Source organism: Ictalurus punctatus, chromosome 12, assembly GCF_001660625.3.
Source record: "Ictalurus punctatus breed USDA103 chromosome 12, Coco_2.0, whole genome shotgun sequence".
NCBI classification, from domain to species: Eukaryota; Metazoa; Chordata; class Actinopteri; order Siluriformes; family Ictaluridae; genus Ictalurus; species Ictalurus punctatus.
The window spans coordinates 26,780,849-26,793,710 of record NC_030427.2 but is presented as its reverse complement, the minus strand read 5'-3'; the positions used below and the strand labels follow the sequence as shown (position 1 = coordinate 26,793,710).

Here is a 12,862-nt window from a genome sequence, read left to right as displayed (position 1 = left end):
GCGCCTGATCTCATCCTCACTAACGCTCTTGTAGCTGAATGAACACAAATCCCCACAAAATCTACAGGAAAGCCTTCCCATGAGAGTGGAGCTTATTATAACAGTGAAGTGCACATATGGGTGTAATGGTTAGGGGGTCCACAAACTTTTCACCCTACAGTGTATATAATGGAGAAGGTTTTTCCCTGTTAAATTGTTTAAATAGCTTTACAAATCCACCGCCACGTGGCTGTAATAGAGAATTTGGGGGGCGTCATGACAGCTTGGATTTTGTAGGATTAGATCAGGACTGTGAAGTTTACAGGGTTAAATTAGCTTTAGGTACAACTCCCGCGACCCTGAAAAGGAGTAAGCGGTTGAAGATGGATGGATGGACGGAGCTGTGATAGCTGTGATTAAGGTTCTGCATCAAGAAATCCCAAAAACACTTCGGCGTAGCCTGCAGTGCCACTTTATTCTTTATCATTTTATTTTAATGTCTATAAAACCGCCACCTCATCCCTTTACAGATTCAGAGAGTGCTGATGTAGCTGATTCACAGATACTTCTTGCACAAGTGCTTTTGTGTAAATTATTTTAAAAGTCGTTCGGCGTGGCTCGATTAAAATTCACCGTCATGCCATTATTACGGCATAAAAGGACTAATAGTAAATGACCGTGTCTCTGAATTGTACATAATTGTGTGCTAATAATCTCTAGTATATTAATTCAAGCGCGATTTTGACTGGCCGTGTAACGTGAACTGATTTGTCCCTTTCTCCCGCTATCTCTCGTCTTATTTGTCTATCAGAGGTCGTGGAGCGCGTGGCAGACGGGCGATGGCCTTATCTGCGCCCCCTGCTGTGCACTCAGAGCCACAGTGAAGAGCTGGGTCAGCTGATGCAGCGCTGCTGGGCAGAGGAACACAGCGACAGGCCTGATTTTAACCAGATCAAAGTGATGCTACGCAAACACAACAGGTGGCCAATACGTGTTAAATGAATGCTAAATGTTGACGTAGCTTTGCTTTGAATACCAGCCTGTAATATTTAGCTTAAACAACAAGTGCCTTCTATGAGATGCCCTGAACATGAAACCGGCCTCTCTTTTTAGCCTACGCTAAACTAGTGTGAATCCTTCTTTAACTTTAACCCATTACAACTCACCCATAGTTGTTACTGATGCTCGGAATGACAGCAGTGACAGTAGTAGCAGCAGTAACAGTAGTTCAGTAGAAGCACTAGTAAGAGTAGTGATGGTAGTGACAGTAGTTCAGTAGTAACAGTAATGATAGTAGTTCAGTAGTACCAGTAGTGACAGTAGTTCAGTATTAACAGTAGTAACAGTAGTTCAGTATTAACAGTAGTTCAGTAGTAAAAGTAGTAACAGTAGTTCAATAGTAACAGTAGTTCAGTATTAACAGTAGTAACAGTAGTTCAGTAGTAACAGTAGTTCAGTAGTGGCAGTAGTTCAGTAGTAACAGTAGTTCAGCAGTGGCAGTAGTTCAGTAGTGACAGTAGTTCAGTAGTTCAGTATTAACAGTAGTTCAATAATAACAGTAGTTCAGTATTAACAGTAGTAACAGTAGTTCAATAGTAACAGTAGTTCAGTAGTAACAGTAGTTCAGTAGTGGCAGTAGTTCAGTAGTAACAGTAGTAACAGTAGTTCAATAGTAACAGTAGTTCAGTAGTTCAGTATTAACAGTGGTGACAGTAGTTCAGTAGTAACAGTAGTTCAGTAGTTCAGTATTTACAGTGGTGACAGTAGTTCAGTAGTAACAGTAGTTCAGTAGTGGCAGTAGTTCAGTATTAACAGTAGTAGCAGTAGTTCAGTAGTGACAGTAGTAACAGTAGTTCAGTAGTAACAGTAGTAACAGTAGTTCAATAGTAACAGTAGTTCAGTATTAACAGTGGTGACAGTAGTTCAGTAGTGACAGTGGTGACAGTAGTTCAGTAGTGACAGTAGTTCAGTAGTTCAGTAGTAACAGTGGTGACAGTAGTTCAGTAGTAACAGTAGTGACAGTAGTTCAGTATTAACAGTAGTTCAGTATTAACAGTGGTGACAGTAGTTCAGTAGTAACAGTGGTGACAGTAGTTCAGTAGTTCAGTATTAACAGTGGTGACAGTAGTTCAGTAGTAACAGTGGTGACAGTAGTTCAGTATTAACAGTGGTGACAGTAGTTCAGTAGTGACAGTAGTTCAGTAGTTCAGTATTAACAGTGGTGACAGTAGTTCAGTAGTAACAGTAGTGACAGTAGTTCAGTATTAACAGTAGTTCAGTATTAACAGTGGTGACAGTAGTTCAGTAGTAACAGTGGTGACAGTAGTTCAGTAGTTCAGTATTAACAGTGGTGACAGTAGTTCAGTAGTAACAGTGGTGACAGTAGTTCAGTAGTAACAGTAGTTCAGTAGTAACAGTAGTTCAGTAGTAACAGTGGTGACAGTAGTTCAGTAGTAACAGTGGTGACAGTAGTTCAGTAGTAACAGTGGTGACAGTAGTTCAGTAGTGACAGTAGTTCAGTAGTAACAGTGGTGACAGTAGTTCAGTAGTGACAGTAGTTCAGTAGTAACAGTTGTGACAGTAGTTCAGTATTAACAGTAGTTCAGTATTAACAGTGGTGACAGTAGTTCAGTAGTAACAGTGGTGACAGTAGTTCAGTAGTTCAGTATTAACAGTGGTGACAGTAGTTCAATAGTAACAGTGGTGACAGTAGTTCAGTAGTAACAGTGGTGACAGTAGTTCAGTAGTAACAGTGGTGACAGTAGTTCAGTAGTAACAGTAGTTCAGTAGTAACAGTGGTGACAGTAGTTCAGTAGTAACAGTAGTTCAGTAGTAACAGTGGTGACAGTAGTTCAGTAGTAACAGTGGTGACAGTAGTTCAGTAGTAACAGTAGTTCAGTAGTAACAGTGGTGACAGTAGTTCAGTAGTAACAGTGGTGACAGTAGTTCAGTAGTGACAGTAGTTCAGTAGTAACAGTGGTGACAGTAGTTCAGTAGTGACAGTAGTTCAGTAGTAACAGTAGTGATAGTAGTTCAGTAGTAACAGTAGTTCAGTAGTAACAGTAGTGATAGTAGTTCAGTAGTAACAGTAGTTCAGCAGTAACAGTGGTGACAGTAGTTCAGTAGTAACAGTAGTTCAGTAGTAACAGTAGTTCAGTATTAACAGTGGTGACAGTAGTTCAGTAGTGACAGTAGTTCAGTAGTAACAGTAGTGATAGTAGTTCAGTAGTAACAGTAGTTCAGTAGTAACAGTAGTTCAGTAGTAACAGTAGTTCAGCAGTAACAGTGGTGACAGTAGTTCAGTAGTAACAGTGGTGACAGTAGTTCAGTAGTAACAGTAGTTCAGTAGTAACAGTAGTTCAGTAATAACAGGAGTTCAGTAGTAAGGCGAATCACAGGTTTACATTAATACTCTCATTCTACTATATCATACTTTATCATTTCTATAGTAACAGCTAGGGAAGTCAGAGGGACTTGAATTCAGATGCTCCACATAATATAAAGTCTCCAGTGTCCAGGAGACATGAGAGGAGCACCACTGCATCGCTCTAGTTATGTGGAAATGATGTCCTTAATCCCTGAACTAAATTCCAGTTTAAATCAGCAGGCAGGCATGTAGCACTGTGGCTAATATAGAGAACCGTTAACCAAAGTGAAAACATTTGGAAAAAAAGGAACTCAAGAACTAATTCAACTAAGTTCACTTAGAATTTCATTATAAATAATTGAAGATCACATATCGATTATAAATACTGAAATACACCTAACAGAATATAACCGAATATATCGATGTGTGGTCAAATATATAATGAGCAGCAAATACAGCAAACGATAGACTACGAAAAATAATAGACTGGCGTGTTCATTTTAATCTGTCGCTCCCTGCAGAGGTTATGGCCGCAACATCCTGGATAATCTGCTCTCGCGCATGGAGCAGTATGCGAATAACCTGGAGGAGCTGGTGGAAGAGAGGACACAGGCATATCACGAGGAGAAACGCAAGGCTGAAGCACTGCTCTATCAGATCCTGCCTCAGTGAGTGCGATCCTCACTGGTTTTATCCACACCAAGCCTTTTGCTCTGCTTTCTCCATGGACATCGTATGTGTGAGGTCACTAATAGGGTTAAAATGCCTCTTTCTGTGCGATGCAGCTCAGTGGCGGAGCAGCTGAAAAGAGGAGAGACAGTGCAGGCCGAAGCCTTCGACTCGGTCACTATTTACTTCAGTGATATAGTGGGCTTCACAGCTCTGTCTGCAGAGAGTACGCCCATGCAGGTGAACATATTCATGTACATATCTGATCGGTACATCATGGCTGAGTTACAGCATTCACACACAGGCTAATGTTTCCGCAGGTGGTGACTTTTCTGAATGACCTGTACACCTGCTTCGACGCCATCATTGACAACTTTGACGTTTACAAGGTAATAAACTGCAGATGCATACTGTAGGGTTCGAACCTGTGGGTCTGCTACCACTTATCATTTAAAAAAAAAGATGATGATAAAAGTTGATAACGTTCTGTTATTTGAGACAAATATTTGTAGCTGAATTTGATATTCTCTGATATAACCCAGATATATTTACTGACCGGCTTTCATTTTTAATTATTGTTCCGACTCAGTGTATTTTATTCAAATTAGACATATAAGATACATGCTCCTAATCATTTAAATGATAGAAATGTGTGAAGAATATAATTAGTTAAAATGACAAAAAGGACTTTTGGACCTTGTTAAACTGTAAGATCAGATTTTTGGACTCGATTAGTTTTTGTAATAAAGGTAGATTTGTGTGTGTGTGTGTGTGTGTGTGTGTGTGTGTGTGTGTCTTTATGCATGCTTGTGTATTTTGGTGGGGACCAAACGTCCCCACAAGGATGGGCATATCTGACCAATTTGACCTTGTGGGAACATTTAGCTGGTCCCCATGAGAAAACTGCTTTGTTTCTTGTTGTTGTTTGTTTGTTTGTTTGTTTGTTTTACCCCAAAAATGCTGTTTTCATTTAAAATGCTAAAAGAGGCTAAATGTTTGCTTTTGTTACTGAGGTTAAGGTTAGGTTAAGAATTAGCTACATTAATAATTGTCAATGGAAGGTCCATGCTAAGATATTATAGGGGTCATGACATTATAATAATGTCATTATACAAAAATCATACAAAATGTAATCATTTATGAACTTTTTCCACCCTGTCGCTGTCCCTCTGACTGAAACGATAACGATGTACCCACCCATTGCTCCGATTGGCTAACATCTTTGCCTGTGAATTAATTATCAGCACCCCCTGCCATAATAAGTGCGGGACTGTTTTCAGCGACTGAGCGCCAGTGGGCGGGGCCAACGGTGTGATGATGTAAAGGTGTTGATGTCTTTCTGTAGGGGCACTCGTATGCAACTGTATGTGTGTGTGTGTGTTTGTGTATGTGTGTGTGTGTGTGGTGCCTCCAGGTAGAGACCATTGGTGATGCGTACATGGTCGTATCAGGACTTCCTGTCAGGAATGGGAACCTGCATGCACAGGAAATCGCCCGTATGTCTCTGGCCCTCCTCAAAGCCGTGCACACCTTCATGATCCGCCATCGACCTGATCAGCAGCTCCGCCTGCGCATCGGCATTCACACAGGTGAGGGCATGGGGTCAGGGGTCAAATGTAAAAAGTAGAAAACATCTCCCGATTTCGGACAAAGCTTCTGTAACAGCCTGGATATTTCAAATCTAGTAATGATTGTGGAAATTGACTAAATTGTATGTTTGTGTATGTGTGTGTGTGTGTGCGTGTGTGTGTTTGTATATATTGACAGGTCCTGTGTGTGCTGGGGTCGTTGGACTAAAGATGCCAAGGTATTGTTTGTTCGGTGACACGGTTAACACAGCTTCACGCATGGAGTCAAACGGGGAAGGTAAGACGTTATTGTTTCTATAGTAACAGCCCATGCTAGGAGCTGTACGATGGACGCTTCACGGAGACGTATTAAGAAAGTGTGTAATTGCTGATATGGTGACGATTCCCACGAGGAAAAGGTTACGCGACATTTTTTTGGAAGGAGTCTCCGGTATCAGCGCAGGAAACTTTTTTCCAAACTCTTCAAGATGGAGGATTTCTTGATTTTGCATTGAAAAAATAATAAAACGTGAAATCCTGGAGGGACTGTGATGTGGTCCTCATAATACGCACCCTTGCAGATTCACCTGTGCGCACGTTTACCATGTGTCATGCTAATGTCAGTGTTGTTGTCTGTTGTTCTGTCAGCACTGAAAATCCATGTGTCTGAGGCGACGCGATCGGTGCTGCAAGAGTTAAACTGCTTCCAGCTGGAGCTGAGAGGAGATGTGGAAATGAAGGGCAAAGGAAGGATGAGGACCTACTGGCTCCTGGGAGAGAGCACGGCCGAGCACGCCTGACCGGATCGCCTGAGCGGCACACAGGAGGACGCACGAGTAGAGAAATATATATATACGATCATGTAGCAGAACGGTTTAGAGGCATAAACGGCCTTGACGAGAGAGAGAGAACCACGGTGATGGAACTGCAGGGTGGAGATGCACGGGTTTGAGGATGTGATGTCCCGGAAATTCCTTTCCGGGCAGGGTTGGGGTAAAATAAACAGAAAATCAGCACCAGGAATGGAAGGCTGATATAAAGGACTAACAAATCCATGCAGAACGACAGCACCATCTAGTGGTGAAGTCACACGTCTTTTTTATTTCATTTTTTTTTTTTTTTTTAATTTTAGCTCGAATTCGTGAAAAGATGGAGACGAACTGGTGTTTAGTTTTCCCCTTGAAATGAAAAGCGGTAGGACGTTGGGGATGGTCGTGTATCATAATATATTATATTGTGATAGAGTTTGGAAAAGTGCACCCCCTTAATGTGTTAAAAGTGTTCATTTTCCTATTAAATGCCCCTTAGTTCAGTTCAAATAGACTGACCTGTGTGTTTTCCTGTTTTCCATACTTGCCACAAGTGCTTGTGAATTATCTGTGTTACGTAGGCACGTGCCAATAATCATGACATCATGGTATTTAACATACCTAAGATTGTTATAAACGCGCCGAAATATTGTATCGTATACGGAGGAACGTCAGTCGGCCGTCGAGGGTTCTCACAAGACAAAGGCAAGCTTAACTGGTCATATTTGAATGTGCAGCATAAAAAAAAAATAATAATAAATTTTTTAAAAAGTAGTTCCGTAATTGGACCGTATTTGAATGTGGATAAAAATTAACACGAATAGAGTTTTGACATCCGTGCTTTAAAAAATACTTAAATATATTTGTCCAAAGCGATGTAGTAAACTTTTTAGATCTTTAAGCTTGTGTAGGATTTCTAGCAAATGTCACGTTTTTTTTTTTTTTTTCGTTTTTTTTTTTTTTTAAATATTATCATGCTATTGAATTATTGAGCAGCGTTAATCTGTCTAATTTGGTCGGATTTAAAGGAGCATCACATGGGAGCAATCCCATAATTCTAGTCACCAGTTTAGTGTTCTATGAAAGATTGGAAAAAAAAAAAAAAAAAAACATGGCGGAAATAATGTTTTACATCACTGATTACAACGTTACCGTAATGCTGTCTTTCTATTAAAATATATTAATAATAATAACGAGCTGATATGAATTACGTAATATATATATATATATTTTAAATATAGACTTTTCAACGTCTCTCCACTCTTCGGGTCGAGTTTGGGTGAGCCTGTGCCCGCTGTAGCGTCAGATTTCTGTTCTCGAATGACAGGAGTGGAACCGGATGCGGTTTGTAGCTCATCCACCTCGTGTTGTTCGTTCTGAGATGCGTTTCTGCTCAGCGCGGTTGTAACGAGTGCGTATTTGAGTTACTGTAGCCTTCCTGTCGGCTCCAACCGGTCTCATCGTTCGCCTCTGATCTCGCTCATCAACCAGGCCCACAGACCCGCCTCTCACAGGATGTTCTGTTTTTTGTTTTTCGCGCCATTCGAGAGAGTCTAGAGACCGTTTCGTGTGAAAGTCCCGGGAGATCAGCACCGACAACGACACCAAAGTCGTCCCGAAATCACCTTCTTCCCCCATTCTGATGTTTAACGAGAACATTAAGTGAAGCTCTTGTCTTGTATCTGCACGATTTAACGCGCTGATGAAACCTAATCGGGAATATTACGCCGAAGGTAACGGTATAAACTGCGATCGAAAGCTTTTGGAGTTATCGCGACACTTGATATCGGCACGTGCCTACGGTTTTGTCGTTTCATCTTTGAAAAAATGTTCAGAATGAAAACCTGAAACAGCTCGGACTGAGAACGCAGAAAAGACCCGCTGTGCAAGACGCTACCCGCGATCATCTCTCCTGCCGACGCTGTTGCGAAAGCCTGTACAGAACAGAACAGAACATCCACGTGCCAGCTCATGGACTCACATAGACACGCTGATTGTAGAAGACCAGCTCGAGTGCTCGCACACCTGTAGTTCCTTTTGAAAAGTGTGTGTATATAGAACAGAGTTAAACAAACCTTTTGCCAAATCCTGAACTTGTAATCGTACTGTAACGCTCAGACTCCATGAACACACCACAGTAAGCTGAATTCACGTGGTAAAGACATTTGTTTTATAATGTGATATATTAAAAGTACAGCTCAGTGGGGGGTTTTTGTTTGTTTTTGTTTTCTCTCTCTTTCTCTTTTTCTCTTTTTAGGAAGGGCTTCAATCTTGCGTTCGTTTCTATTGTCTCAGAATTGTGCTTTGGGAAAAGTGGGAGATAAAAAGAATCTTAAAACATATGTTAGAAATATATTACTATGAGTGTTCCTGTTCATTATGTTGTGACTGGGCTTTTGTAATAATATATATATATATATATATATATATATATATATATATATATATATATATATATATATAAACAATAATAATGATGATAAACTGTAAATACTAGAGTCTTACATATAATTGTGTAACGCATGTGTAACACAACACTGTCAGTGTAAAGTGTGTAATATTACAGGGTTAATGGATGTTATGTGATGCTATTTTTGTACTATGTAAAACCGAACGAAAAAAAAAATTGAACACTGCATAACCGTTTGATCTCAGAATCGCTTGATTTATACAGCGGCTAGACTAGACGTACCTGGTCATTTTGGTAACTTGTGGTTGGAGCGTCCGTTATTTATTAGCTACATGAGGAAAAATGGGGCACCGAACATGTCTTGGGTTTTGATTACCGATGAGGTAAGTGGAGGATTTGTTGGCGTATTATTATTTGTTGTTGTTATTCTTGTCTATGTATATATGGCGTATATATGAAAGCATTCAGAAATGAAGGGACGTTCTTTAAGTATGAACCCTTTACTGCATGGTGTTGCCATCGAGCAACAATTCAGCTATTTCCAATTTTTTGATAGGCAACGTTAAAATAACAGCAACAAGAAGAAATGTCTCGCGACCAGGAAGTGCTGTTTGCACTTCCTTTTCTGCAGTCGTATATGCACGGTGAAGGTCATCGTCGGAGGGCTCGCAAAGTTGAAATTCGTAAAATTTGTTTTAATATTTAGGCGAAACACCGCCTAAAGGGGTTGAAACACCGTCCGAGATAAGTTCACATTTATTTGTTGTCATTTAAACAAGTTGATATATTTTGTGCGTTCTTTTAAATGGTAAAATGTCATCGTTGCCAGACGGCAGCAACATGCGATAATGGAACTGTGGTATGCGTGTTCTTGAATTGAAACAGGCCGACACAGCAAAAAGGAAAAAAAAGAAAAAAAGACACCAGGCTTCTCTAATAGTAGATTTACATTTTTTTCCCACATTCAAAGTGTGAAAAGCTGTTGCAGTTTCAGATATTTTACAATTGCACCCCCCCCCCCCCCCCCCCCCCACCCCAAGAGAAATAATGAATAATTCAAGACAACGGATTTAAAATATACTTCACCCAAAACATCTGTTTTTTTTTTATTATTATTTATTTTAAGAGTAAATCCATGCACATACAACTGTAAATTCATTTCTAGAAGATATAACTTTTACATGCTTATTAGGTGGCAAAAAAAAAAAAAAAACTCTGCAATTTTTATAGTCTGGAAAACGCAGTCATTGGGAACGTGATCTCGTACATTTTGTGTTATTTTTGACTACATGATACTTTCCAACCACCATTGCATATTGTTCCCATACAGCAACAATTTACCAACTACCCCCTCTTATATTTTTTCCAATATTTTTTTATATATATATATATATATATATCTTTATTACTTGGACTAATTTAAGTAATATAAATCCATAAAAACATTGCAGTAGAGGGTTAAAGGAAAAAGTCCACCCTGAAACACATTCAATATAGTCACATGGAAATACTTGCCATGTGTTTAGTGATTCTCGTGCTGATTTGGTGGTTGGTGTTGTATTGTCCTTATTCCCGAGAGTTGCACCGATGTCACGGGGGGACGTCGTTAATGCTAGCACATTAACAATGGTGTGTAATATTAATTATATTAATAAAATGATATCATTTATCAAATTTAACAGACCTAAGTGAACAAGTTCCTCTGTTAGCACGTGCAAACAAACGAGCTTCGTTTCTTGCTCAACATTTTCCAGCTGTGTTCAACATCGTATCAATGAGAAATCTTGCATTAGATGGAGTGGAGATGTCCCAGGAGACAACGCAGCTGTACAAGACTATATAAACGAGAGTATGGCGCGTTGGCATTGGCATGAATGTTGACGATTTGGAAGATGATTTTAGTTAGTTACATTTATATAGCGCTTCTCTAGACACTCAAAGCGCTTTACATAGTACGGGGGGGAGGCCTCCTCAACCACCATTAGTGTGTGGTATCCACCTGGATGATGTGATAGCAGCCATATTGTGCCAGAACACCCACCACACACCAGCTATTAGTGTAGAGGAGAGAGTGATGTAGACAGTTCATTATAGATGGGGGACATGATAGAGAAGAGCCAATGGGGGAATTTCTCCAGGACACCAGGGTTATACTCCGACTCTTTTACGATAAGTGTCCTGGGATTTTTAATGAGCACAGAGAGTCAGGACCTCGGTTTAACATCTCATGTGAGAGACGGTGCTGTTTATACAGTATAGTGTCCCCATCACTATACTGGGGCATTAGACCCCACAGGGTGAGCGCCCCCTGCTGGCCTCACTAATACCACTTCCAGCAGCAACGTTACTTTCCCCCAGGAGGTCTCTCATCCACGTACTGGCCAGGCTCAACCCTGCTTAGCTTCAGTGGGAAACCAGACGAGAACTGCAGGGAGTTCATGTTTACAGTGTATACAGATGAGGAGGTGAGAGAACTGGACAGACTGAAGGACTAAAGCACTGCTGCATCACTCTCTTTACTGGGCAGTTGAACGGCATTGTGGGTAACCATTAAACAACACGTTGATGAAAGTGTTTAAGTCTAGGCTTAAAACGTATTTGTTTACTCAAGCCTACCCCGACTAGACTTTCTATTATGCTAAGCACAGTCCTAATAATCTTTTCTCTCCCTCTCTCCTTCTGTTGAGCCACGCACAATTTTTATGGAGATACTAGAGATCCTGGTCCTCTCTGCTCTCCGGACCTGCCTGATCCGTTTCGGATGTCCTGCCTCTGGATGGAGCTCTCATCTACTCCAATTCCAGACTGCTGGGACTACGGCTGCTCCTAAGGCCATACAGACTTCATATAAATCCATAATGAACTTTTTCACACTATCTGTTGTTACCCAGATGAGGACGGGTTCCCTTCTGAGTCGGGTTCCTCTCAAGGTTTCTTCCTCTTAAAACATCTTAGGGAGTTTTTCCTCGCCACCGTCGCCACTCAGTGGCTTGCTCAGTTGGGATAGATTCGCACCTTTAATATCTGTATACCATGTTGATATTTCTGTAAAGCTGCTTTGAGACAATGTCTATTGTAAAAAACGCTATACAAATAAAATTGAATTGAATTGAATACTGGAAGATGACATCAATTATGAAGATTAATATGCACAGGGCACACGGTTAGTGGTTAGCACGTTCGCCTCACACCTCCAGGGTCAAGGGTTCGATTCCCGCCGCTGTCCTGTGTGTGCAGAGGTTGTATGTTCTCCCCGTGCTGCAGGGGTTTCCTCCGGGTACTCCGGTTTCCTCCCCCAGTCCAAAGACATGCATGGTAGGCTGATTGACATGTCCAAAGTGTGTGAATGTGTGTGTGATTGTGCCCTGTGATGTATTGGCACCCCGTCCAGGGTGTACCCCACCTTCTGCCCGATTTTCCCTGGGACAGGCTCCAGGTTCCCCGCGACCCTGAAGGATAAGCGCTATAGAAGATGGATGGATTAATATGTACAATGTTCAGGGTGGATTTTTACTTTAAGTTCAGAGACGCTTCTTGGTGAGAGAAGGTTATTACAGCCCTAAAAGTAGAAACTCAAAGATTTCTATGGTTTTATGTAAGCAAAGCTACACTTGCATTTAAAATATGAGAATACAAGTGATAGTGGTTACTATAATCCAGAGCAGTAACTAATCACTACAAATCTATCTGCTTATGTACAGAATGAACACTGAAAGAGATGAAGACTTGAACACGTTTCTCCCGTGTTTAACTTTAACGGATGTGTGTCACGAGCTGCTTGGCACCACGTTAGTTTCTTTCTCTTCTTCTCGTCCATAAGAGAAAAAAAGTCTCCTCTGAACACAGCGCCCTCTTGCGATCAAACGACCAACATCTATTATTTTTAGACGTCGAAAGCGTTGTACACATCTAAGTGGTAAAAACATAAATCAATCGACATTGTGTTTAAAAGCCCACGTTTGTACTTGAGGACTCGCTGTAAAAGCCAGTTTTTAAATAAAATTAAAATACAAATAAAAATAAAGAAAAAACTTTATGTCCGAATCCCAAATGCCACTAC

General features: G+C 40.7%; 1 protein-coding gene across 2 annotated transcripts in view; it reads left to right on the top strand.

The window, feature by feature from the left end:
* Positions 1 to 8,594, top strand: part of npr1a (natriuretic peptide receptor 1a) — a 98,371-nt gene extending 89,777 nt beyond the window's left edge. For both annotated transcript variants that reach the window (XM_017482439.3, XM_017482438.3), the window contains exons 16-22: positions 791 to 959; positions 3,868 to 4,014; positions 4,132 to 4,255; positions 4,336 to 4,404; positions 5,430 to 5,604; positions 5,783 to 5,881; positions 6,232 to 8,594. In XM_017482439.3, the coding sequence (XP_017337928.1) occupies positions 791 to 959; positions 3,868 to 4,014; positions 4,132 to 4,255; positions 4,336 to 4,404; positions 5,430 to 5,604; positions 5,783 to 5,881; positions 6,232 to 6,383 (935 nt within the window). In that variant the 3' untranslated portion in view covers positions 6,384 to 8,594. The remainder of the gene's footprint in view (positions 1 to 790; positions 960 to 3,867; positions 4,015 to 4,131; positions 4,256 to 4,335; positions 4,405 to 5,429; positions 5,605 to 5,782; positions 5,882 to 6,231) is intronic.
* The last annotated feature ends 4,268 nt before the right edge of the window (positions 8,595 to 12,862 follow it).